At 33.2% G+C, this 25,225-nt stretch overlaps 1 protein-coding gene across 1 annotated transcript in view; it reads right to left on the bottom strand.

Moving 5' to 3' along the window:
* Positions 1-25,225, bottom strand: part of LOC126745979 (ras-related GTP-binding protein C) — a 34,668-nt gene that overhangs the window by 4,131 nt on the left and 5,312 nt on the right. Inside the window, exons 3-7 of the mRNA XM_050454044.1 lie at positions 14,308-14,536; positions 14,074-14,251; positions 13,877-14,016; positions 13,681-13,823; positions 13,475-13,623 (exon numbers count right to left, since the gene is read on the bottom strand). Of these exons, the coding sequence (XP_050310001.1) occupies positions 13,475-13,623; positions 13,681-13,823; positions 13,877-14,016; positions 14,074-14,251; positions 14,308-14,536 (839 nt within the window). The remainder of the gene's footprint in view (positions 1-13,474; positions 13,624-13,680; positions 13,824-13,876; positions 14,017-14,073; positions 14,252-14,307; positions 14,537-25,225) is intronic.

The raw sequence follows: 25,225 nt of genomic DNA on the forward strand, positions 1-25,225 counted from the left end.
CCAGTCTCCATCCACTTGTCTATAATTTACATAATTTACATACAGGACAAAATCCCCCTCAGAACAAAACTCTGGAGTCTATCAGATAAGTGCTCGAGTAAGAATTACATTGGACAGACCGGCAGAAGATTTTCTACATGTATTGAGAAGAATAAGAACGGAAATATTTGCCCTAAAAGCATCAAATCTAACTTGAGAGATATTTCTACTAACAACCACAGTTTTAACCCAGCTACTGACTCAAAAGTTTTTACATTTCTGGCACAAAAGCAATAAACTTGATATGTTGGAAATACTAGAAATAAATAAAGCTACACAAAACAGCTACCATTACTGTGTCATTGATCAAGTACATCATTCTTCTATCATTTTTAAATCATTGTGTTTTAACTCTTCATACTGTTTAATACATCGGTCTTGCCCTTTACAACTTCTTTTCATATGGTACTCATTGCTTTCTTTCACAACGCACTAATCATTATGTTAATCGCGCCATTTATTATGTTCTCCGTGAACCTTCTACTTTCCTCTTGGTTTAATCAGAAATTTTTGTAAAACACCATCAGGTACCCTGACGCTTTTCGGACTTACATAGATGTCACCTAAGTTTGAATTTAGTAATTTCTTTAATACACTATTCAGTCCAATTTGACGTCTTTTTTCATCTTTAATATAAATAAAAAAATAAATAAAAGATTTTTATTGACTTAAACTCAAAGTCTTTGTGGCAACTTAAACTTTTGTAAGTGTGACTTATATTAATTTTAAAGTCTGTTCTGTGTCTTTTTGTTTCTTTTTCCAAGCCGAATTCCTTTTAGTATCCCCTGATGATGGACACCGCTATATCCGAAACATGTTAGGAATTCTAAATCAGACTGTGAGAATAAATAAGACTATGGGATTTTTATTTTGCCTTAATCTACGACTCCACTGCAAGTATGGACTATTTCTCCACTATTTTTAATTTATTTTATCTATAGCGGACAGATAACTAATCAAAGAAGAAATAGACTATTACCCAAAAATTTAGATAACATAACTTTTCTAAATGCATGTCTTTAACTATTTTTATTATGAATTAAAATATATTTTGCTTTACACGTATGTTAGAGATATTTGTTATTTTAATTATATTTTATTTACTTGTTTTTTTTTATTTAAAAAAATTATTTTTTTGATATTTTTGTAAGTACTTTTTTACATTATATAAATGATTATATAATAACATGATTTGCACAATAAAATATTTTATTTCTATTAAAAAAAAAGACAAAAGAAACTAAAAGAATTAATTATTTCATATTTACTTTTAGTTAAATTAAAATCTTATATTGTATTTAAAATCGCATACGTTCCGTCCTACAGCCTACAGTAATTAATAACAAAAAACTAAACCAGTATTATATTTATTATTTTTTGACATTTAATGTTTATAGAAACTGAAATAAAAATCTTTTACTATTAATCATTAAAAATATGAAAAGAAATGGCAATGAAGCTGAAAAACCTTGCTTCTGCCGCTTTAGTCCATACTCTCATAACAAAGCTCAATTGACCAATAAAAAGATCCGAACCGAAAACCCAAACGCTGACTACCGACTTGTGAGTTATTGCGAACGACGTATGACGACTGATCATGATTATCATTTTTTAATGTTTCGATCACTCATCCAATAAAATCGAATTATTTTTTCATAATCACATGCTACCGAATAATTTCATAATCGAATTATATGATTTTAAATCTGAATTATCCCATCACTAGCTCAAGCTCTTTAGACCTGTTCCAAGACGTAAAATCAAGATGACTTAGTGCCATTTCCAAGGTCTTTGGCCTCTGATAACTCTGGGTGAGGATCAGGTATTAGTTAGGATCCTTATCTAAAATCTATTTACGTTTTACAGCTTGCTCAAGGACATAGAATCCATGAGACAAGGACACTTCATTGGCTTTTCCTTTGGCCTCTAAAAACTTTCGGGAAAAATTCCAATTAATTTGTCATGATCTTATGTGTCGCCTTTTAGTCATAGGAGTGCTTAAACTTCAGTTTTCTTTTTTTTACAGACGATTTTGGCCTTTGAATAGACTTGATTCCTACATATTCAGGAAATCTTCATAATTCAGCAGGCTTCAGTAAAATTATATTAATAATCATTCGGATATTCAACCGTTTTTGCTTGTGCACTTTTCCAATGGATGGAATTTATCAATGAATCAATCGTTTTTGACAGTAAATTATGAGTTTCTGTCTTAGGATCATGAATATGATACATCTTGTCTTTAGTAATATTTTTCTTTAAGTAGTGCGCATCTTCTGCAAGAAACTTAAATTGGAACTAAACTTTATTAATTATTAATAAAAATATCTGTCACTTTGTACTACAATACTAACAAAACACACAAATATTTAAAACTTATGATATATATGACAGTCTACTGCGGCAAATTTAGTTTTTTTTTCAAAAATTCAGGTTTTTAAAAATAAAAAAGTATTAGTTGTGATACAATTATTAAAAAGGAAATTTTGCATTTTTGCAAGATTTAAAAAATGCAAAAACCAAATGTGGCAAATGGAAAGTTGGCAAAAGACGAAACGTCGTATTTAAGAACACCATCGTGTAGCACGAAAAAAGTGGCAACGCAAAAGTGCAAATTATTTTAAAATCGGATAAGAAATAAACTCAGAAAAAAATAAAATCGGTTATTCAAAATTTCGTATTTTTTCGAATATCTTCGGAACCATTAGGAATTTTGAATTTTTTTAAATCGCATAATTATAATGTATTAACAGCGAAAAGGAATTGCAGTTACAATTTACTAAATAATATTAAAATTCTAATAATACTAAAAATTAAGTAGAAATAAATACTATTGAAAGCAAATCATATACATACAAGTCATAAACACACCTACACCGCCAAAATGACCCAACCATCTGGCAAAAAAATACAAATAAAGAATGCAAACTATAGTTCCAAACCCAGCATCTAAGAAAATAAAAAAATCTGTCATTTACAAGTTTTGTGAATCCATGAAATTAAATTCACTTGCATAAATGTTAAAAAAGTTGTATATTTTATAGATTGGTGAACCCTTGAATATGTTTGTCTTAAGAAAGTCCAAGTTAAAAGCATTTCTTTGTCTAGTGCTACCAGTATTGACAAAGAATGGACGCATTGAAAGTATTTCTGAAGAATTAATTTTATTGGTTAAAATCCTGTACATATGTATTTGAAAGACAAATCTTGGGGTGACGATTTTCCACAGAGAGCCTATTAAACACCTGCAATAATAATAAGTAACTATAGCCTTGATTCGAATAATAACCATCCTTTTTGAAAAATATATTTCAAGAATTTATGTGGCGTTCTATAGTTTTATCCCATTTTTCATATTGTGGAGACCATACAATGCAACCATACACCAGACTATCAAACAATCTTAAACAACACTCAACGCTAAAACCCTTAGTGATCTGACAATAAATCCAATTTTTTATATACCTTATTAACCAACTCAATAATGTTATCTCTAAATGCCAGTTTACAGTCTACTATAACACCCAAGTCTTTCTCGTGCTTATTACAATGCTGTAAGTGTGCACCATTAATACTGTAAGTATATTTAATTACATTTTTATTAAGAATTAAAAACACAGAGCAGCACTTTTTTTCATTAAAACTAAAATCATTCAAATTACACCAGTTTACAACTCTTTCCAAATTTCTTAATAAACTATGACAATCCTCCATTGAACTTATTGCCATGTAAATTTTAAAATCATCAGCAAAACATAATTATGGTCTTTGAATTACCTACAGAACTTAACACGGCATTTATAGCAATTAGAAACAGCAGAGGATCCAAATTGGAGCCTTGGAGAACCCCAGTGGTGCTAATATAAACGTTAGATTTAGCACCCTTGACTTCAACATATTGCTACCTATCATTTAAATGGGAGATAAGTAATTTAGTTAAAATATTTGTCACATTACTTTTATAGAGAGAATTTACTATCTGACTACGCTTTCTCTTATATAAGTATAAACTATATCACCTTGTGTTTTCTTTTGTTAAAAGCATTGTGTACATACTGACAAAATGTTATTAAGTTAGTTAATGTTGATTTCTTTGGTAAGAACCCATCTTGATATTCGGGTATACTGTACTTTACTTCATCGTATAATCAAATCATATAATATAATTTCAAAAAACTTTTAATGTAAGTTTTTAATGGCATTCTTAATATCGTTTTCGGTGAAACCTTTATAACAAAAAAAAAGACTCTCTTATAAAAGATTCTCTTAGAAATCTCTCATAAATTCCGAGATCCCTATGTTGAGGGTTGAATTTCAAACACCCTGTATATATAACTATACACTGCATAAAAGCACGGCGGGTGTCACATTACCTTAGCTTTTTGATACTAATAACTCTTAATCTTGTCAGTTCAAAGTATATTAACTTAACTTGATTAACGCACTTGAAATTCTATGTAGGCATATTATGGGCATATTATGTAAACAAAAATTTTACTGCACATGTCAACTTGACATAATCGACACCTGTATGTTAACTTACGATCAATTATTAACGTCTATTATACAGGGTGTTCATTTGAAAACTTCCCACCACGGATTTATCGAAAACCACTGTTTAAAAAAAAAACGCCGAAATACGTCAAAAGGTGTTTGTCAAGGGGGACAAGTTTCTAACCTAAAATTACTTCACCCCCTTTCACCCTCTGCCCCCCAGGGTCATCCCCTTAAAAATTTTAAATGGCAAAGGGTATAAAGTTGTTCTTATATTTAAAAAGGGTAATATGGATGATCCAGGAAATCATCGACCCATATCAAGAATACCGATATTATCCAAGCCCATTGAGCTCTGTCTAAACCAACGTCTCATATCTTTTTTTGATAAACATAATTTACTTTCACCAGCGCAGTTTGGCTTTCGAAAAGGAAGATCCACTGCTGATGCACTCAGGGTAATGGTAGGTAGTCTAACATTACCCTGACTGGTTGATGCATTTGAAGGGGGCAAGACAGTTGGTGCAATTTTCTGCGACCTCTCAAAAGCGTTCGACTGTGTCTCGCATAAATTACCCGTCCACTTCTCAGAGGTCATATCTGTACAATATGCGGATGACACAACTCTTCTCAGTCGGCATTCAGATCTGATTTCCCTACAGAATGGAACTAGTGCAACTCTTCACAAGTTAAAAGTATGGTTTGCTGACAATAATCTATGCTTGAATCTAAATAAAACACAGGTGGTTAATTTCTCTTTAAGGGAAAGACATCAGAGAATAGACGCGATCAAATTTCTGGGTGTTTATCTAGATAATAAATTATCATGGAAGAGCCATATAATAGATCTGGCAATAAAACTCTCGTCGGTTCTTTTCTGTTGCGCAGAATTGTTCAATTGGCGCCTCCAGTAGTATGTAGAACGGCGTATATGGGACTTTTTCAATCAAAGTTGTGATATGGACGGTTATTTTGGGGTAACTCGGCTGACTGGCAGAGAGCATTTAAATTGCAAAAATCGGCACTCAGAATTCTAGAAAACAAAAAACCAATAGATAGTTGTAGACCTTTATTCAAAAATTTAAAAATCATGACAATGCCTGGCCTATACTGGCCTAGCCATATTGGACCGGTCTTTTTTAACTTGTTCATAAGAGATTTGAGTGATGTCATTGTTCATTCAAAACATCTTGCTTTTGCTGATGATTTTAAACTGTATAAAGCCATTGAGTCATATCTTGATGCTGAGCTACTTCAATTGGATTTAAATAGTGTTGCTGAGTGGTGTAATAGCAATAGTCTGGAACTGAATGTAAAGAAGTGTGTATGTATTTCGTTTGGTCGTTCTAATAAAATTATTAATTATCAATACACAATCAACGATAACGAACTCAAGTCAGTTGATACAGTTAAAGATTTAGGTGTTCTTTTTGATACCAAGCTAACTTTTTTGCCGCACATTTTGGATATTATTAACAGGAGTATGCGTAGTCTTGGTTTTATCACTAGAAATAGTGTACATCTTTCACCTTATTGTTTCAAATTACTTTATTACTCTTTGGTACGTTCCTTGCTTGAGTATGCGTCTGTAATTTGGTCCCCTTATTATGATTCTCATATTGAACACCTTGAGGCTGTACAAAGAAGATTCTTAAGATCCCTTGCTTATAGAGCTAGAGCTGAAGTTAATATTTTTCGTAATTATTATATCAACTATAATGCTATCAGTGTCCAATTTAATATCCCTAATCTTGAAGTCAGACGGCATTATTCTGATGCTTTAACGTTTTATAAGATCTTAAATGGTTTATTAATCATTGTCCTACCATCTTGGAAGCAATTCCTTTTAACACCTGTCAAAGAAGGATCAACTCTTCTATGTTTCGTTTACCCTTTCCTTCGGCCAACTATGGGTTTTTTTCTCCACTGACTAGGACTTTGCGTTTCTTTAATGAAAATAGTTTGGATCCATTTTCCGGCGGCTTACGGTCATTCAAATGAAAAATAAATAATCTTACACTTTAACCTACGTTCCTTGGATAGTGCTAAGTTTTTAGCCCTGTTGATGACTGTTTTTTCAGAGGTTTTATCTTGGTATATATATATTTTTTTTGTAATTCTTGTATTGTATTTATATTGCTATATTGTTTAGTATTTCGTATTATCTATTTTGTTTTTGTAAACTGGCTCTGCCGTATATTGAAATAAATAAATAAATAAATATACATTCACCAATGTCTGATGTTTGCTAGAACACACTTTTTTAGATTTAGCACAGTAAATAGTAGGCACTTATATGACACCAGACATGGGGGAAATCTCTTACTTCCACAACACCGGCTTAGTCTGACCCATAAGAGCTATATGACTAATGCCATAAAACTTTTTAATGCAATACCCGAAACCACAAAACAACTACATTTAAATAGATTTAAGCAAGTAACGAAAAACCTGATTTTGGAGATCTGTCCATACTCTTTGGACGAATTCTACAATAGTCTTTAACCTAGTCTATCAAAATGCATCGAATATTATACTTTCATACCTGTATAACAAATGTTTCATACATACTTGTGAGCATTTCTGATGCGAACCAAAATTGTATTTTGTTTTATATTGTGAACAAAATATAATTTTTTTTTATTTGCTATGTTATGTAGGTAAAACTCTGATAGATTAATGTCTCCCTTTATGCACTGTATTATTGGCGTTTAACAGTCTATACTTTTTGACGATGCTAAGCTGTTGGATGTATATGAGCAAATAAAGAAGTATTATTATTATTATTATTAGTTATTTATAGTTGCTAAGGCAAATAAACAATTTATTTTGCCGTTAGTTACATTTGTGACAGTCTTGGAATAGTGAAAATTTATTTGTTGAATTGAAGATTTTACTTCCAAAATACACACTAGCCGAAAGAGTGGAAACTATTCTAATTTATGGTGCCCAAAATCAATGTGCTCGGCAAACTGCCGTCACGTTTAACGCCAGACATCCGGAGAAGATAACTTCGCATAGGCACAGCATAAAGAAACCAGCAGTCTCACTCCGCTCGAAAATGTAAGCGAACTAATAGCATCCTTAGCCATGCCGCAGCCATGTTCTCCGGATGCCGAGCTTACTGTTTATCGAACTGTGTTCATAGGTGTATCGCCTAGTTCAGCGCCGTACTTAGTGACTATTTTAATAGCATTTTTACAAAGCGTAGCGTTTTTTATAAAAACTTTTGTATTAAAAGAGGGGTATGTCAAAAATTATTAATGAAGCAAAATAATTGACTTTGCCAAAGTTTTTAATAGCTGCAAATTTGGCTGTATGGCTTAAATAACATAATTAAGCATCAATTAAAGTTGCAGCAATGTAATTTTTTTTTTTTTTGGATTTTTAAGGACATTATTTATATTTCTGCCATTTTAACAGTGTTGCCATATTTAAAAGAGTTGCAAAATTGTATACTTTTACTTTAGTTGGTACTTAATAATATAACAAAAATTCGCAGATGTTAGAATTGTTGCCAACTATTTGTCTTTATTTATTGGTCTAAGAGTTTCTATTTGTTTTGATATATTACTTTATTTGTATAATTAGTTATCCTTAAACTACTATGTAGTCAGGTGTTAATCTAAAAGCGTTACTATACAGGGTGTTAATTAAGTATGTACCATAAATTATTTAACAGGCGATTGTTTGAGTAATTTTAAGACAAAAAGTTCATATGAACATAGGTCCGCAAGTTCTCTGGCGATGTTATTTATAACATTAAGGAGCTAATTTACCCCTAACATGATTAAATTAATTGCATGTCCCTGGATCACACAAGGAATTTGGGGAAAAGTTTCATTTGGAATTTATTATTAACTAAGCAAGATACGAAAAAAATTCAAGAGACAGAAAAGTTTTATTTGTATAATCCACAGAACATAATAAAAATTGCACAAAAGTCAGTGGCATATATTTTAGTTGTTAAATTTTAACACCCTGTATATTGAGAACGAAGAATTTCTGGACATATATTTATATAACCTTTTTGGTTTAAAATTACTCAAAGAATGGTCTCTTAAATTTATAGTACATACCTAATTAACTTCCTGCACGGATTATTTATATTAAAAAATCAATATTTGTACTAGGTAGGTATTTTTATTTTACAAGATAATAACATCTAAAAAAATGTTTAAGTCCGGCTCTAGCCAAGGCAAACGGCGCGTGGACCGTAGCGAGTGTCAGCGGCATCCCTACTATAAGCAAAAATGCCTCGCCTGCGTTAGTACACATGCACCGAACTCGCTTATTCAAGCCAATGTATTTTTATTGAAGTGCGACTGCTGGTTTCTTTATGCTGTGGCATAGGTATGTTTTGGACCTTGTTACTAAGTTTACTGAAACTGGGTCTGTTGCAAATAAAAAACGTGATCATCGGCGAATTTTGGATGAAGCCGCTCAAGTTGAAGTTTTGGGTCATTTTAGAATAAATCCTAATACTTCATTACGCAAAATTGTTGCTGCCACTGGTATTTCATTAGGCTCTGTTCACACAGTTACCAAATTTCATCCATTCAAAATGAAAATATTGCAAGAGTTAACCAAAGACGATTTCGATACGCGAGTTGAGTTTTGTGAAAAAATAACTGAAGCGATTAATGATAATACTATTCATGTAAAGAATATCTGCTTCAGCGATGAATGCACATTTTATCTGAATGGATTTGTTAATAAGCATAACTGTATATATTGGAGCATTGAAAATCCTCATGCATTTGTAGAAGGACATACCCAGTACCCTCAAAAAACTAATGTATGGGCAGGCATTTTAGGAAATAAAGTGATTGGGTCAGTATTTATTAACGGAAATTTAAATGGAGACATTTATTTGGATATGTTGGAAAATACCATCAATCCGCTTATCACTAAATCCATTGGAAACCAAATCGATGATGATGGAAACCCTATACTTGATGAGGCTGAAATATATTTCCAGCAAGACGTCGCTCCTCCTCACTATGTTCTTCCCGTTCGGCAACGGCTATGGCAATAGATAGGGCGAAGGGAGCCTATAGAATGGCCTGCTAGATCTCCTGATATAACGCCGTTAGACTTTTTTCTATGGGGTCATTTGAAATCTATTGTGTTTACTCCCCAACCTGAAAGTTTGGATGAACTTCGTCAACGCATCATCGACAGCAGCCATGATATCCCACAACATGTTTTTGAAAATGTCCGTCAGGAATTTGAACATCGCCTATATCATTGTTTAGCCAAAAACGGGCAACATTTTGACCACTTATTAAAATAAAAACTGATGTTTTCATGTTTTTGTTTTCTATCCGAACAAATTAAGATAAACAAAGATTTTTCTAATTTTCTCGAAAACGAATCGACCGATTTAAAAAAATCAAACGTCAAAATAAAAGACTCCAAAAGACCTTTGAAACAATCTATTACTCAATACCCCTTGCCATTTAAAAATTTTAAGGGGATGACCCTGGGGGGCAATGGGTGAAAGGGGGTTAAGTAAGTTGTCCCCCTTGACAAACACCTTTTGACGTATTTCGGCGTTTTTTTTAAACAGTGGTTTTCGATAAATCCGTGGTGGGAAGTTTTCAAATGAACACCCTGCTATGTATTTGTCTTTTACCCTTTACTACTTTAAACATATGTACATATTATTAAAAATTTTTATATTTTTTTTTTATAGTCACAATTTATAGTTTAATAATTATGGTTGTTTGTTATCCAATCTGTCTGACGTTTATTTTTGGACTTGTAATTTAAGTTATTACTTTGTTAATAGAATTATATATTCTCTGATAATTGAATTCAATAGAATTATATATTGTTATACTGTTCACACAATTAATAAATATTTGTCTTCAAACGAGTATATTTTCTGATGTTTTCTTAAGTTTATTTCTCTTAATGTCCTCTTCTTTCAGGAAGCAAACATTTGAAATGTTTGTGAAAAAATGTATTCTTTAACACTTAGATAAATGTATTTCTCTTACAACTGAAATAGTTCTTGGAAAGTCTAGTGCCATATTCCAGGTGAGTTAAATCAACTTCTGATTTTTTCCTTGACTGTATAAAAAAGTATATTATTTTAATATACAGTGCTTTCATTTCAAAACGATCCACCCTTAATAACTTTCTTAAAAAAAAAAAAAAACACGTGAAATTAGATATACAGGGGGACGTTTAATTATGCATTTACTGAAGTTCTGTCAATCACCTCCTCACCTCCAGCTTACCTCAAATATGTCAAATGGGAACCCCCATCGTATAATACATCATAGTAAGCAGCGTAAAATTCTCTATTCAACGGTACCAAAAAAAATGAAATTGGTAAATGTGTAAGCAAATAGTTAGCGAAAATGTCTAGAAATAATGAATATTTTATTTACGCCAAACTTTGGTATTTTAAATGAATACTTTTAGTGTGGTACCTACATCATTTTAAAATTCTTACATTTTTTATAATAGATTATCACAAAAAAAAATACAAGCAATTTAGAAGTTAAAATGTGTGGTAACAAACAGTACATTTAGTTCAAGCAAATTATTTATTTTTTTAAGTAAAGAATGTGTACCGTTATTTGCGAGAAAAAAGAGTGTCTTCAAATTTTTTGCAAAAATCTTTGCAGTCTTATAACTTTGTATGCGTATTTATTTCACTTATATTTTTTGTGAAACCTACCTAATAGGTACAAAAAAAAACACTGCATTGCCTTACATTTTTAAGGCGTTTAAAAAGCAGGCGATTTATTATTATTGTTAAAACTGTCAGTTTGACGCGTGCAATTTTTCAATTTTAGTTAAAACAGTAAGTTAATAAAATGGTGTATACGCTAGCCGAAAGAATAGAAATACTTTTCCTTTATGGAGCTCAAGATCGGTGTGCTCGCAGAACCGCGAGAGCATTTAATGAAAGGTATCGTTAAAAACAAAGGTAAAGATAAAAACGTGAGCCATAAATACGTATTAGAATTGATACGAAAATTTGAAGAGACGGGATCGATTTGCAATAAGAAAAAATATGAAAATAGAGTTGTCGATGAAGCATGCCAAGTTGAAGTACTAGGACAATTTGCTATGGATCCAACTTTGTCTATACCAAAGGCCGCAAAACTAACAAATATTTCCACTGGTTCCGTACATAAAGTTTAAAAAAAAAATCTTTCCTTAAAAAAAGTTCTTTCCTTATAAAGTTCATATTCTTCATGAACTCGGAGAAGATGATTTTGATAGGAGAATTCAATTTTGTGAAGTAATGTGCCAGCGAATTGACGACGATCCCCATTTATTGAAGAACATTTGCTTCAGTGACGAATCGACCTTTTTTTTAAATGGCCTGGTGAACAGACATAACTGCAGATACTGGGATAATGAAAATCCGCATGTTTTTCGGGAAAGGCCATACCCAATATCCCCAAAAAATTAATGTTTGGGCAGGAATTTATGGGAATTAAATAATCGGGCCATTTTTTTTGAAAGAAAATTTGACTGGCGAAATTTATTTAAACCTTTTAGAAAATGCAATATACCCTTCCATCATCCAGTCTATGGAAAATCAAGTAGATCAACATGGTGCTATATTATTGAATGAAAATAATATACATTTTCAGCAGGATGGAGCCCCCGCGCACTACACTTTGGTAGTTCGAGAGTGGCTTGATGAAAATTTTCGAGAAAAGTGGATTGGCAGACGTGATGCAATCGAATGGCCTGCGCGGTCTCCGGACCTAACCCCACTAGACTTTTTTCTTTGGGGCTACTTAAAAAGCAAAGTTTATAAAACCCCACCTGAGAGTATTGAGAATGTAAAAAATAGAATATTTCAAGAATGCAGAGAAATTAGCGGGCAGACCCTTGCCAATATTCGTAAGGAGTTTGAAAATAGGCTTTTTTATTGTCTTGCTAATAACGGCGCGCATTTTGAACATTTAATAAAATAAATTTGTTAAACTAATTAAGTTTGCTTTTCTACCCTACCGATTTACACTTTAATTGCTTCTTGGTCAATCAATTTTATTTTTTTTTACAATTTTACAACCATTGATAGCATAATGAATGCCCTTTAAAATAATGTATTACACCATGGGGTAGCCATTTGACATACCAAAGTTTGGCGTAAATAAAATATTCATTATTTCTAGACATTTTCGCTAACTGTTTGCTTACACATTTACCGATTTCATTTTTTTTTTGGTACCGTTGAATAGAGAATTTTACGCTGCTTACTATGATGTATTATACGATGGGGGTTCCCATTTAACATATTAAAGTGAGGTTAGCTGGAAGTGAGGAGGTGATGGACAGAACTTCAGTAAATGCATAATTAAACGTCCCCCTGTATATCTAATTTGACGTTTTTTTTTTTTTTTTTTTTTTTTTTTTTTTTTTTTTTTTTTTTTTTTTAAGAAAGTTATTAAGGGTGGATCGTTTTGAAATGAAAGCACTGTATATGTAGATGCAGGCTGTTTCAGAAAAACATGCTAGTCGTATTAAGGGGATGATTTTAAGAATTAAAGTAGTTTTTGTCTAGATATTAGCAATTTTTTGATGTAGATTATAAGTTTCAATCATCTGCATCTGTACAGGATGAGTATTTTATTACTTTTCTGAAAAATATTTTTAAAAAGTGAAGAAGACTCCATAATTTTGGATGATCGCGGAGTACCTTGAAAAGGGTAGTGACTACTGACTTCTCGCAAATCTCAAAGTCCTTCATAGATAAAAAATTGCAGCACGAACAAGTGATTGACGAAACTGCGCTTAGATTAAAAGTTCTACAAAAAATTAAAGAAGCCTTGGACTAACTATACTATTCTTAAAAGTCAATCATGTTTATCTAGACTTATTGAGCACACACACTGAAGATAATTTAAACCGTTTTCCCTTTGGCACTTGATCAATTTACCAACAAAACCACACTTTACTATACCTTTATGATCAAAATTGTCTTCCCTTAATATACAGACTAGTGCTAGAAACTTATTAACTTCCCTAAGGTAGAGTACGGTACCGTTATTTAACTTTATTAAGCTGGAACTTTGCTCGTCAAAAGCTGCCGGTTCTTGCTCCTCCTTTATTCTGTAAAAAATTCAATTAACTTAATCCATACTAAGGTTTTTTTTAATAAGTATTTACCCATAAATAGTCGAAAGATCAATAACAACATCGATCATATCACAGCATAGTTCATAGCTTTGCATGTCCACCGGTGTCGAATCGGTTGCGATGTAAATTTTCGATACCACATCAAACAAAAATGATTTTTCTATTGCAGAATTCTAAAAGGAAAACTATGTAGATGATTAGAAGACTCATGAAAAGACTTTCTTACTGTATTTAAAATATTTAAAAGATTTTCCAGGGCAGGCAATTGCATGATCAATTTTTGTACCACTTTTGAAAAAGCTTCGAATATTGAGTGATCATATATTGAGGTTAAATGGAAACTAAGATGGATCCTTTGATCATAACCTGTAACAATCCAATAATAATAAGGAATATGATCTATGATGCTCTATTGATGCTCACCAGAATCACTCAAATCGTCCATAGCCCTCTGATGAATATCCCTTTGGCATTCCATTTTGGAGTCATCAGCCAGTCCATCAACTTTATGAATAAATACCTCAAACTTTATGTTTGAGTTTATTTTGTAAGCTTTTGTGACAAACAGGTTTAGTTTGTTTAGTGCCTCTAAGTAATCGTCCTAAAATTTATTAAAATTTTTGTATAACGGACTTTATGTTTATTTAAATAATTTACCTGAGCATCAATAACGAATACAAGGGCACCACATCCCCCAAAGATATTGTCAAAATCGAAGCAAGTATCGAAAAAGTCTATCTGACCAGGGAAATCCCAGATTTGAAATTGCACAAAGCTGGAGTTGTTTATGTCGTCTTTGACGATTTTGTTGGTGCTTTCTAGAAAGAGGGTTTCGTTCGGAGACATTTTGTGGAAAACTACCTTTTGGATTGACGATTTTCCAGATCTAAGAAAACAAGATTGAATTGAATATTTATTTACTCAAGGCATTGATATTTTATAATAAATAGACCAGTAATAGAATAGAATAAACTTTATTAGAAAAAAATGTGCTATACAATAATATATATTTTCTACTTTTGTGCGTAAAGTACTCAATTTGCTCACTTCCCAGGGTTTATAAAGATTCACTTTTCAAAGATTTAATATTACTGTAGGTCTAAAGTTTAGGTTATTGCAGAGGCTTTTTTTATAATATATTTATAAATAGGTGTAACTCTAGAGAATTTAAGAAGAATGAGAAAAACAGAGTCACTTATACAAGAATTAGGAGGTTTTACTAATGGATATCTAATGATATTTACAATACGATTTAATCAACTTAGTATTCATTCCATAAAAATTACGACTGTTTTTGTTTTTTAATGATTTGATTAGGAACAATAGATATTTCCCTAATTGTGAATTTATTACCTGGAAAGTGTAGATTAGCCGTGTATTATTTCTACATAATCTTTGCAGTGCCCGGAGAAGGTGGTAAACTATTTATTTTATATTCTAAATTCACATATTCACCTTTTAAAATACTGGAATTTGTACGAACTGCATCCGAGATGTTTTTAGTTATTTAGCTTTCTTTAAGTTATTGTGATAAGAATGAAAGAAACTTAGTTCTTTTTTTTTAAGTTGGTAATAAAATGGTTGGTAATTGCAATCTGTTTGTTTAGCTAACTCATACACAAAATTTAAAAGCTCTTTTTGTCAGGTGATCGGAAATATTGCAATCATAGGTAAATGCTCCTGAAAAAGGTATGTTCACAAAATATTATCAATGGGTCTTCACAAGTTGGGGAGAAAATCCTTTGAAATGGTCATGTTTTATTACATTTCACAATGCCTTTATAGAAATAGATTAGAAATATTGTAGCATTTCTAAAGATAGATTAGATTAGAAATATAGATGGTCAGGTTCTGCAAAGTAAAGAACAAGCCAAGGATTTAGGAATACTTTTTGATTCTCAATTAAATTTTAATGAACATAGAGAAAAAATAAAAAAACTCCAAGTCTCGGTCTCAAAACATCTTTTTATATGTCACGAAGGTTACATGTTTCGCTAATAAAGCATCATCAAAGTCAAAATCAAAATATACTTTATTTGCTAAGTTTACAGGCTTGTGCTAAAAGCTTCCTAATCTAGAATTTATAATACTAGTAGTTATTTGGTTATACAGGATACAGAATCGATTTTGATTGTACATAGGAGCATATTTTATATAATCAAAGAAAAAACTAAAAAAGAAGAAAAGAAAAGGCAAAAACTAACAAAAAACAAGAATAATAAAATCTAATGTAGTAAGCTCTTGGTAAGATTAATTTCTTTAGTTCCCTTCTAAAGTTTTTAAGGTCTCTATTATTCCTATCGACGAAGGAACATGATTAAATACTTTACGACTAATAAATATAAGAGAGATTACAAATAGGGGGAGTCTTTATCTCCAAGAAAAATTTTTGTTTTATTTGGTGAACGTATATGTTTTTTGTAATGTTCTGTATCTGATGATGGCTGTTTACACAGCCGAAATGCATAATACATTTACCTAAGTGACCTACATGCATTTTTCTTGGAGATAAAGACTCCCCCTATTTGTAATCTTTATATACACATTCTCCTACAAAATATGGACTTCTATTCAACCAAATATAAGAGAGTTTCTCGTAAGTGAGGAGGTGGGGATTGGAAGAGATATATGATTTCTTGACAAATATTATGACTGGTGCAGGATAGTGGAGTAACGGACTTATGTATGAGTGTAGAAGTTTCCAATATAAAGAGTGAGAAAACTGTTAAAATTCTTTCAGCTACAAAAAAAGTTTACTCTAAGAGACTCTCAGACCAACACCACACGGATACCTTAATGCTTTTTTCTGAATAGTAAAAATGATGGCAACCCATAATGGATATGAGTGTCTATTTAAGCGAAATAAACTGAACGAGCAAACAATCCCCCCAACTCATGCCTGGCAACCCTCACTGCAAAACAACCAGAAGAAAATTTAGCAGTGAAGCCCAAAACATGGTTGTCAAACCTTAAACTCTCATCAATGAAGAGGCCGGGAAATCGACAATAATCACCACCATGTAGTGGCATCTGCGCATCAAACAAAAAACCCTCCATATTACACTTAAAGCCCAGAACAAAAGTCTTATCAACATTGAATACAAGCTGATTGCAGATGCACCACTCTTTAATTTTGTGAAGGTCCTCTACTATGACAGATCTAACTACTTTTTGATCTTTGTTATGCCACAGAATTGTAGTATCAGCTGCAAACTGAACCACTAATTCATGCAGTGGTAGAGAGCCTAAGTCTATGAGAGAGTATAATAGTCTAATATGTAGAATATAAAAGTCTGTGAGAGAGTCCATTTGAGTATAATAAAAATAAAATAGGACTCAACACTGACCCTTGAGGTACACTACATTTAAGGTGTGCTATCCCTGAAGAAAATCCAGATACAACCACCCTCTGGGTGCGACCAGGTATGACTTCAACCACCTCAAAGCCACTCCCCTAAATCCGTAAAAATCAAGCTTTGACAGCAGTATTCCATGATCCACACAATCAAAGGCCTTGGACATATCACAGAACACTGCTACTGCAGCCTCCTTGGAGTTTATAGATAGATAGACACTTTCCAAGAATCTGAAAATGACAAAATTGATATAAGACGGAAGTTGAAGGGGCGGTCCAAGCTGAATTTATGAAGAGGGATAATCATAGCTTCCTTTAAACCGGATGAGAACTCGCCCTGAAGCAATGACTGATTTATTGCCCAAACCAAAGCACCTAAAGCGCTCGCAGGCAGAAGTGACAGCAGACGTGAAGAGATACCATCGGAACCCAAAGACCTAAGCACTGAATTGTGTCAAGGACCTCGGTGGCATCTACAGGGTGGAAGAAGAATGATTGGTTGATAGGATTAAGATACTGCAATGGATCGCCGTCACTGGGAACTGCTTCCAGTAACTTTTTAGCAATATTAGAAAAATTGTCATTGAAATCATCGGGCCCCAAGTCCGGTTTAACCAACCGCCGACGAGAAGACTGCCTACATTCGTTAAAAAATTGGCCAACTTTCCTTCTGTCTGTTACTGACCGAATCTAAACGCTCATTGCAATACAGTTCCTTTCTGACTTTTATCAGACGCCTATAAATTTTCCGATAATCCTGAAAATAAGACAATAGATTTGCGAAGTCTTGCTAAGAATCGCAAATTTTGGGCAGATATTTCCAGTCCCGCGGTGATCCATGGTTTTCGTCTCTTGGATTTAAATCTAACCAAGGGAAAGCAGATATTTATTTTATCACGCAATGTATAATAAAAAGAAGAAAATGGTTGTGGAGCGGTCTGAATTGTATTCCAGTTAACAGACGAAATGGATTGAGAAAACAAATTCAAATTGTTCCCGATAAATACTCTCCCAATGCGGCGGCCAGATTTGTTTTTAAAGTCACCAGGAAATTGGACATACATACCCTCATAATCCGATATACACACTGAGTGCACTGAACAGGTAACACCATCCAAATTACTGCAGAAATAATCAATAGTGGTCGATGAAGAGGACGAAATACGAGTGGGTGCATTAACATGCATGGTGAGTGCAAATGATTTAAAGATTCCATCAAGAGAAATTATTTGCGGTAAGGAAACGTCTGAATAATTAATATTAAAATCGCCAGCTAAGATAACACGCGAGTGAATAGGGAGCTGGGACAGAAGACAAGAAACATGGGCGGGCGGTATATACAAATAACGTACATATTAAACAATTTACGAAAATCATCATGTTTATTGATCTCAGTACGCACATTCCTAGAGTCAGTGACTGTTGATACCACCTGCTGAGTTTTCAAGAGCCAAATTTCCACAACGTGGCTTTCTTTTTCTGCTTTTAAAACTCTTAAGAAGTCACCATCTCTTCATTAATAGAAGAATACTCATGTACATCTCTTTGTAGCAAAGAAATTTGATGTTTATATGCAAGACTCTTCTTTTCTATAGCGTGAATGCTGGTAATTAGATCCTTATTTAAATCCGTTAATTTGTCCATTTTAAGAGAAAGATCCATTTTTTCCTGTTCCAGAGACTTTACCAACAAATTCAGATCATGTTCCCTAGTTTTAAAATTGTCAATCTCGTAACTAAGTTCGTAATTGTTTTTATTGAGAATATCAAGTGTCAATGAAAACTTTTTTCTGCTTCAATCACTTCATCCTCAAAAACCAGACTATTTCTACGAATTCTCTCTAAGTGTCTATCCTTTTCCCTAAGTTCCTCCATCATACTCTCAATTTTCTGTTCATAGGCCCTAGTTTGATTTTTTTCTTCATTAAAAGTTCTCTGACATGTTTCCGTACATAACATTTTATAGCCTCCCAACCTTATAACCTCAGATTGTCATTTGAGGCAACTAGGGTGAAAGATTGAGTTGCAGGCTATGCAACAGTCATTTAAAAAATCCTTATTTTTACAGCACCTAAAGCTACGATTCATCTTATAAAACTAATACTTGTAATAATTTAAATGTGCTGCTGAAACCTGAATTTCCCTAAATCTTAATTATAATGTGATACACTAATAAAACTCTACAGTAAACGAAAATGTTAACATAAACACTGAAATGTCAACAGGAACAAAAATAATAACAATACATGCCTTAGATAGTCAAAGGAGTCAAGTCAATTTTCACAATCAAGATCACAACTTGGTATGGTCAATTATTTAGACTTGACATTATAATATTTAGTTTCCAGTCATTACTTGAAACAATACAAAACAAAATGTTGAGGTATTCTAATTACAGGTTTAATTTGAATCTCATATCAGAACAAGATTATTCTTTTGAATTAGATTTGATTACCCTAAATAAAAGATGGAATATATATGATATTCCATTAATTTATAAAATTTTAAATGGTAATTATATCTACCTTGTTCATTCTTACTATCTGATATAAGTTTTTCAATTCCTCAGAGAACACTTAAGTGAAAAATAATAATAAATAAACGTTTATTATGCAACAACAAAATATTACATAAAAGGTAACATTCACATAATGTGTTCTTCCATGCTACCTGAAAAATAAAGTATTAGTGGGCAGTTTCAATAGAATACTCCTTTATACTAAACTCGTTTCTTAAAATTACTTAACATTACAATAAAGGTATATGTGAATCTAACAGAAATGCCTTTTTGAGAGCTCATTTCTTCTTGAAAGTGAAAAGTGAGCATGATCTTATTAAGTTGTATACTTCAGAGTTTAACAAAAATACACCCTAGTAGGCAAATGAGTTTTCAAAACCTTCAGTTCTATGCACCGGTATTTGAAATCTTATAATGTTTCTTAGGCGGTGACTATGTAAATCTTGTCTTGCTGTGAAATAATCTGAAAGATATTTAGGGTAACTCGACTTGTAAATTCTATAAACAAACTGACCAAAATGTAAAGCTGCTCTCCTTTCAAATTTTAGTATTTTATTGTCAACATATGTGGCGTTATGTGATCAAATTTTTGTATGTTGAAAACAAATTTCATAGAGGCGTTTTGAGCTAACTGAATTTTGTTCTTCATTTCAACAGTGAGGTAATTGTAAAAAAAAACATCTCAGTAATCTAGCTGTGACCAAACACGAGCCTCCACAAGCATTAATTTGATATTTTTGGACAAATAATATTTAAATTGATACAAACTTTTAAGTAAAGCATACATGCACAATAATTTTTTATTACCATGTACCTGAAAGTTTAGGATCTCATCAAAAATGACACCAAGATTTTTTGCTGATGCTGAACAAGGAAGGCCACTGTTATTTAGAAGCAAAGTAGTGAAATTAGATTGAAGAAATTGTTTTTTAATGTATTAGAACCTATGAGTAAGTATGTGCTCTTGTTAGCATTAAAAATCATCCCATGCTGACTTGACCGTTTAAATATTGAGTTTCAAGTCCTCATTAATTTGCTTCATACATTGACATGCATTATGAGGACGAAAGCCGGATAGCAGTTGTGTGTTATCTGCATAACGATTTACAGAACAAAACCGAATCTGCTCTGGAAGATTTCTAGTGTAGATGCTAAATAATAAAGATCCGAGGATACTACCCTGGGGCACTCCATAACCAGTGACAACAGGTTCAGATCTTTCTCTATCCAGTTCCACAATCTGTGTCCTCAGTTGAAGATAATTTTGGAATCATTGGCAAACACACACTGAAAAACCGAAGAAGCTCATTTTAGCCAACAGCATCTCATGATTTATGAGGTCAAAGGCCTTACTGAAATCTAACAGTACCAGGCAAGAAACACAGTCTATATTGGTTGATATCTCAGAAGCTACTTTTGTCAGGACTGTAGCTGTTCCATGATTTTTCCGAAAACCAGACTGTACTGAGGGTATAATTTCATGCATATTTACAAATTGAAGCAGCATATCCAACACTATTAATTCAAACATTTTGGCAAAGATGGGTAAAAGAAAAATTAGTCTTAACTCTGAAAGATTTTCAATTCTATTTTGCTTCGGTAGGGGCTTGATAATAGAAGTTTTCCATATTTGTGGAAATTCCCCTTTGTGTAGAGATAAATTGCACACCCTTGCCAGAAATGGAGCAATAAGCTCAATGCTCTTGAAATTATTTATTTTTCCTTAGTTTTCACAAAAGAAATTATGGTAGATTCTTTTATGGACAGAGTTCTGGATTTTTTTAAGTAGAAAAAGGAGCTTGGATGTTTTTATTAATTCGTTTTGATTCTTTAAAGGTATTCTACTAAGAATAGTTGAATTTATCTGTTGCTGTGATGAAATTTTTTTTAATTTTTGGTTATTTTAATGCATTTATTATGTATATTAATTTTTTGTTATTTTGTAAGAGAGATTTCCTAAAAAATATATGAACATCATGAAATAATGTTCATATATTCAAACATCATTTCATGATGTTCATATATTTTTTTTCCTTTGGAATGTTTATTATAAGACTGGTAGTCTGCTGGTGCAAAAATAACCTTCAAAAGGCAAATTCTGAGAAAATAATCATTTTACCAGCCTGGTATGAAAATACGGATGATTCTGACAAGAGAACGTTATTGTATATGCGGCGCAAATATCATATAACTCCTTCTTGCTTAATTTGAGTTTAATGGGTTATTTGACTTTTGTGGCTACTCATTATTTATTTACCTAACTCATGATTTGTAAAACATTTCGATTATATCAAGTAATTGGATACTATACAGGATGTTTGGAAGGTGAGTAGCCAAACGGAAATGGTGAATAGGTGAGGTTACTGGCTATTTGAAACGCATAGTATTGTTTTGTTTTTCCTCAAATTTAACGAGTAATAAATTTTTTCCTTTTTTTATTAGATTTTCCCCGTTTTTTTACTTTAACCTTCCATTTTTTTTTAATTTTTGGCCAAAATGGCGCACAATTAATTTTATTTTAAAGACTAATGTTGTCTCATTCAGATTTAGGTAATAACCAATTTCTTGAAAGCAACCTAATTGAGCAGGTATAAACTTATGCCTCTTTCTAACACAGCTAAACCTGTTTGGCTATAATCTGTTGTTGTTTTGAACTGATATTCCGGTCTAGCTACAATGGCTCTTGCCGGTCTTTTGAATAATCCTTTCGTCGAGATTAGGCGCCATTTTTTTATAATTCTGGGTCGCATCTAGGTGCTTGGACTTTTGACTCGCTCGGAGAATAGGAACCGACTGGTCGAGATGAGGTTTGGTTACTTGTATTTATAAGGTCTGGGTGTGGTATTATTGGACGCGAGCCTGCGGAGCAGACCACGCCCCCTCAGACTACGGAACTTTTGGCTGATGAGAAAAGGTCGGGCGGAGGTGTGAACGTATCGGTCTTTTACGGTGTTTTGGATGATGATGTTTGGGTTTTTGACGTTTGGATTGGGTTTTATGTGGGGTTTTGTGGTTAGTACGGATCGGATTTAGGATTTGAGCACCCAAGAAGGAAATGAATAAACACTGTGGGGACTTAGACCTCGGCTCCTAGCAATAGTTTGAACGCCGGGTTTGAGTTTAATTTTTCAAGTTTTGCCATCAGGATAGCGATTTTTTTTCCAACATCCCTTCAGGCAAACTAAGAAGATTTAAGAGGCTCGTGTTATTGATAAAAAACTCGGGACCTTTCATATGCGATTTCGAGGTGCCATCCGCCCTCCTGGTATTAGAGTCCGTGCTGGTCGTTCTCAAGGTTTCGGCGAAGCTTTTTTGTTTATTTATGTTTTTTATGTTCGGGTTTTTTTGGCAGCGCCAATAACTCGCCGGATGGTCGCCACCGCAATTGCAACATTCTGCCGGTGTTGCTCGTCTGTTTTTTCACAATCTGAATAGACGTGTTCGCCCTTGCATTTGTAGCAACGCGGCTTTGCGTTGCAATTGCTCATGACGTGTCCGTATTCTTGGCAGCGATGACACTGCCCAATTTGCTACCTGTTATTTATAGTATGAGTCCTTAAGCGCTCAACACAGACCCTAATGTTAAATATGTCTTCAATCGCAAACACGGCCTCTTGCTCTTTAGGGACGAGGAACCTGATGAGGTCCGTTGGCCTTCTGCGACCTGGGCCGGTTTTAAACCAACCCAGTTCCTCAGGCTTGAACCCCATCATTCTAAGTTCCTCCTCCACTTCTTCCAGTTTGAAGTTTTGATCCAGTCCTCTCAGTATCACATTCAGTTTCCTGTCCTCTTGAAGGAAGAAGGAATGGAATTCCATTCCCTCTTCCTTGAGTAGTTCTGTAAGTGCGCTATGATCTTTGGGTGTTTTGGGGAAGAACGCTAATCCCAATCTATCTTTCTGAACTTTCACTATGTTAATTTTATTTTCACAAAATAGTTTATATTTTGTGGCCCAGTTTTTCGTGTCTCTTAACACTACCTTTGAGACTTTGTTAATATCAGCACTCTTCCCCTTTCCCGCTAAGGAAAGGTTGTTTAGGGGCATGTAAAGTGGGTCCTATTTAAGAGTGGGATTTTCAGTGGGGATTGGAGTGCGGTTTGGGGCTGACGATGTTGAGGCGATTGGCTCCCTGTTTGTTGTTTTTTCAGGGTTAACCGGTTCCGAGGCCGGACTGTCTCCGTCTTGTAAAGGCGGAGACATGCCCGCGTCTTCCCTGGGTTTTTTCTTTTTCTGTTCGTTTTGATTTTTGTTACTAGCCAGCCCCCCTAGCGCCGTAGGCGCTCTTTGAGGTTGGTGTTTTGGTTAGTTAGGGCTTTCATATTATTCGTCTCTCCCTCGAGTTTACGATTCAAGTCCGAGATGAGCTTGTTAAGAGAATGGTTTTCTGAGATCAACTTATTTATCTTATGTTAGAATAGTTTTATTCTCTCGGTGAGCTCAGAGTTTATAAGTTTAACCTCGTGCATCTCTTTTACATTTCTCTCTATTAGCAAATCTCTTTCTCGAATTTTCTCCTCGAGTTTGCGTACACGTTCCACACTTTGCCTTTGTTCCGCCCTCTGGGGTGGCGCTTTGCCAGTTCCCAGGTCGAGGTTTGGAGTGTTTGGGATCAGTACGAGATTTTGTTTGCGGTTTTAGGAATTTTGAGGAGTCGTCCGAAGTACCCCGCTCTCTCAATTAGGTTGCTTTCAAGAAATTGGTTCATGCGTCCTTGAAGACAAACTTATTTGTTTTTCGTAAGTTACCTAATTATTTTTGTGACATGTGGCACATCAATAGAAATACCATTAACTAGAGAAGTGTTTTAACACATTTTAAAACCACACAAATTTTTTTATTATTTTTTCCATTGTACAGTTGACATAACATTTTTTTTCTATTGATTTGAGGAAGTTTGTTACTCCACTATTAGTTTTTTTTAAAATATTTTTCTCAGTTATTACCTAAATCTGAATGAGACAACATAGTCAACAAATTCAGTCTTTAAAATAAAATTAATTGTGCGCCATTTTAGCCAAAAATTAAAAAAAAAAATTGAAGGTTAAAGTAAAAAAACGGGAAAAATCTAATAAAAAAAGGAAAAAATATATTACTCCTTAAATTTGAGGAAAAACAAAAAAATACTATGCATTTTAAATAGTTAGTAACCTCACCTATTCACCATTTCCGTTTGGCTACTCACCTTCCAAACACCCTGTATAATCCTTTATTTGCACTGTTCTGTATACAGGTGATGAAAACTAATGCTATAGTTGCCCCACCTGTATAGTTTACAAGGCCTTCCTCATAATCGTCCCTACAATGTCCAACTATCGAATGTGAAAAAAAGGATTTTTCAAATTCGATACATTGCTGTTATACTAGACGTAATACGTCTTGTGGCAAATTATTGAATCCGTAGCTCCTTTAGAAGTAGCGAATATATACGTATTTCTATATTTTACAGAATCAAAGTATCGAATATTCACATTCGTTTTTTTGTACCGAGATTACATAAAACTTGTTATATTTGTAAATCTACACACTATCGAATATGACACATTTGTTAGTTAGACACTGCAAATATCAAAAAATCTTCAAAGTCTTGAATATCATAGTATTGAATGTGCCATATTCGATAGTTGAATTTGCGAAAAATCATGTAGGGTTTGCAATTAATACAAAGCATATATTTATTCCAAACATATATTCTCTATTTCAT

The sequence above is a fragment of the Anthonomus grandis genome, chromosome 1 (genome assembly GCF_022605725.1).
Source record: "Anthonomus grandis grandis chromosome 1, icAntGran1.3, whole genome shotgun sequence".
In the NCBI taxonomy this organism is placed as follows: Eukaryota; Metazoa; Arthropoda; class Insecta; order Coleoptera; family Curculionidae; genus Anthonomus; species Anthonomus grandis.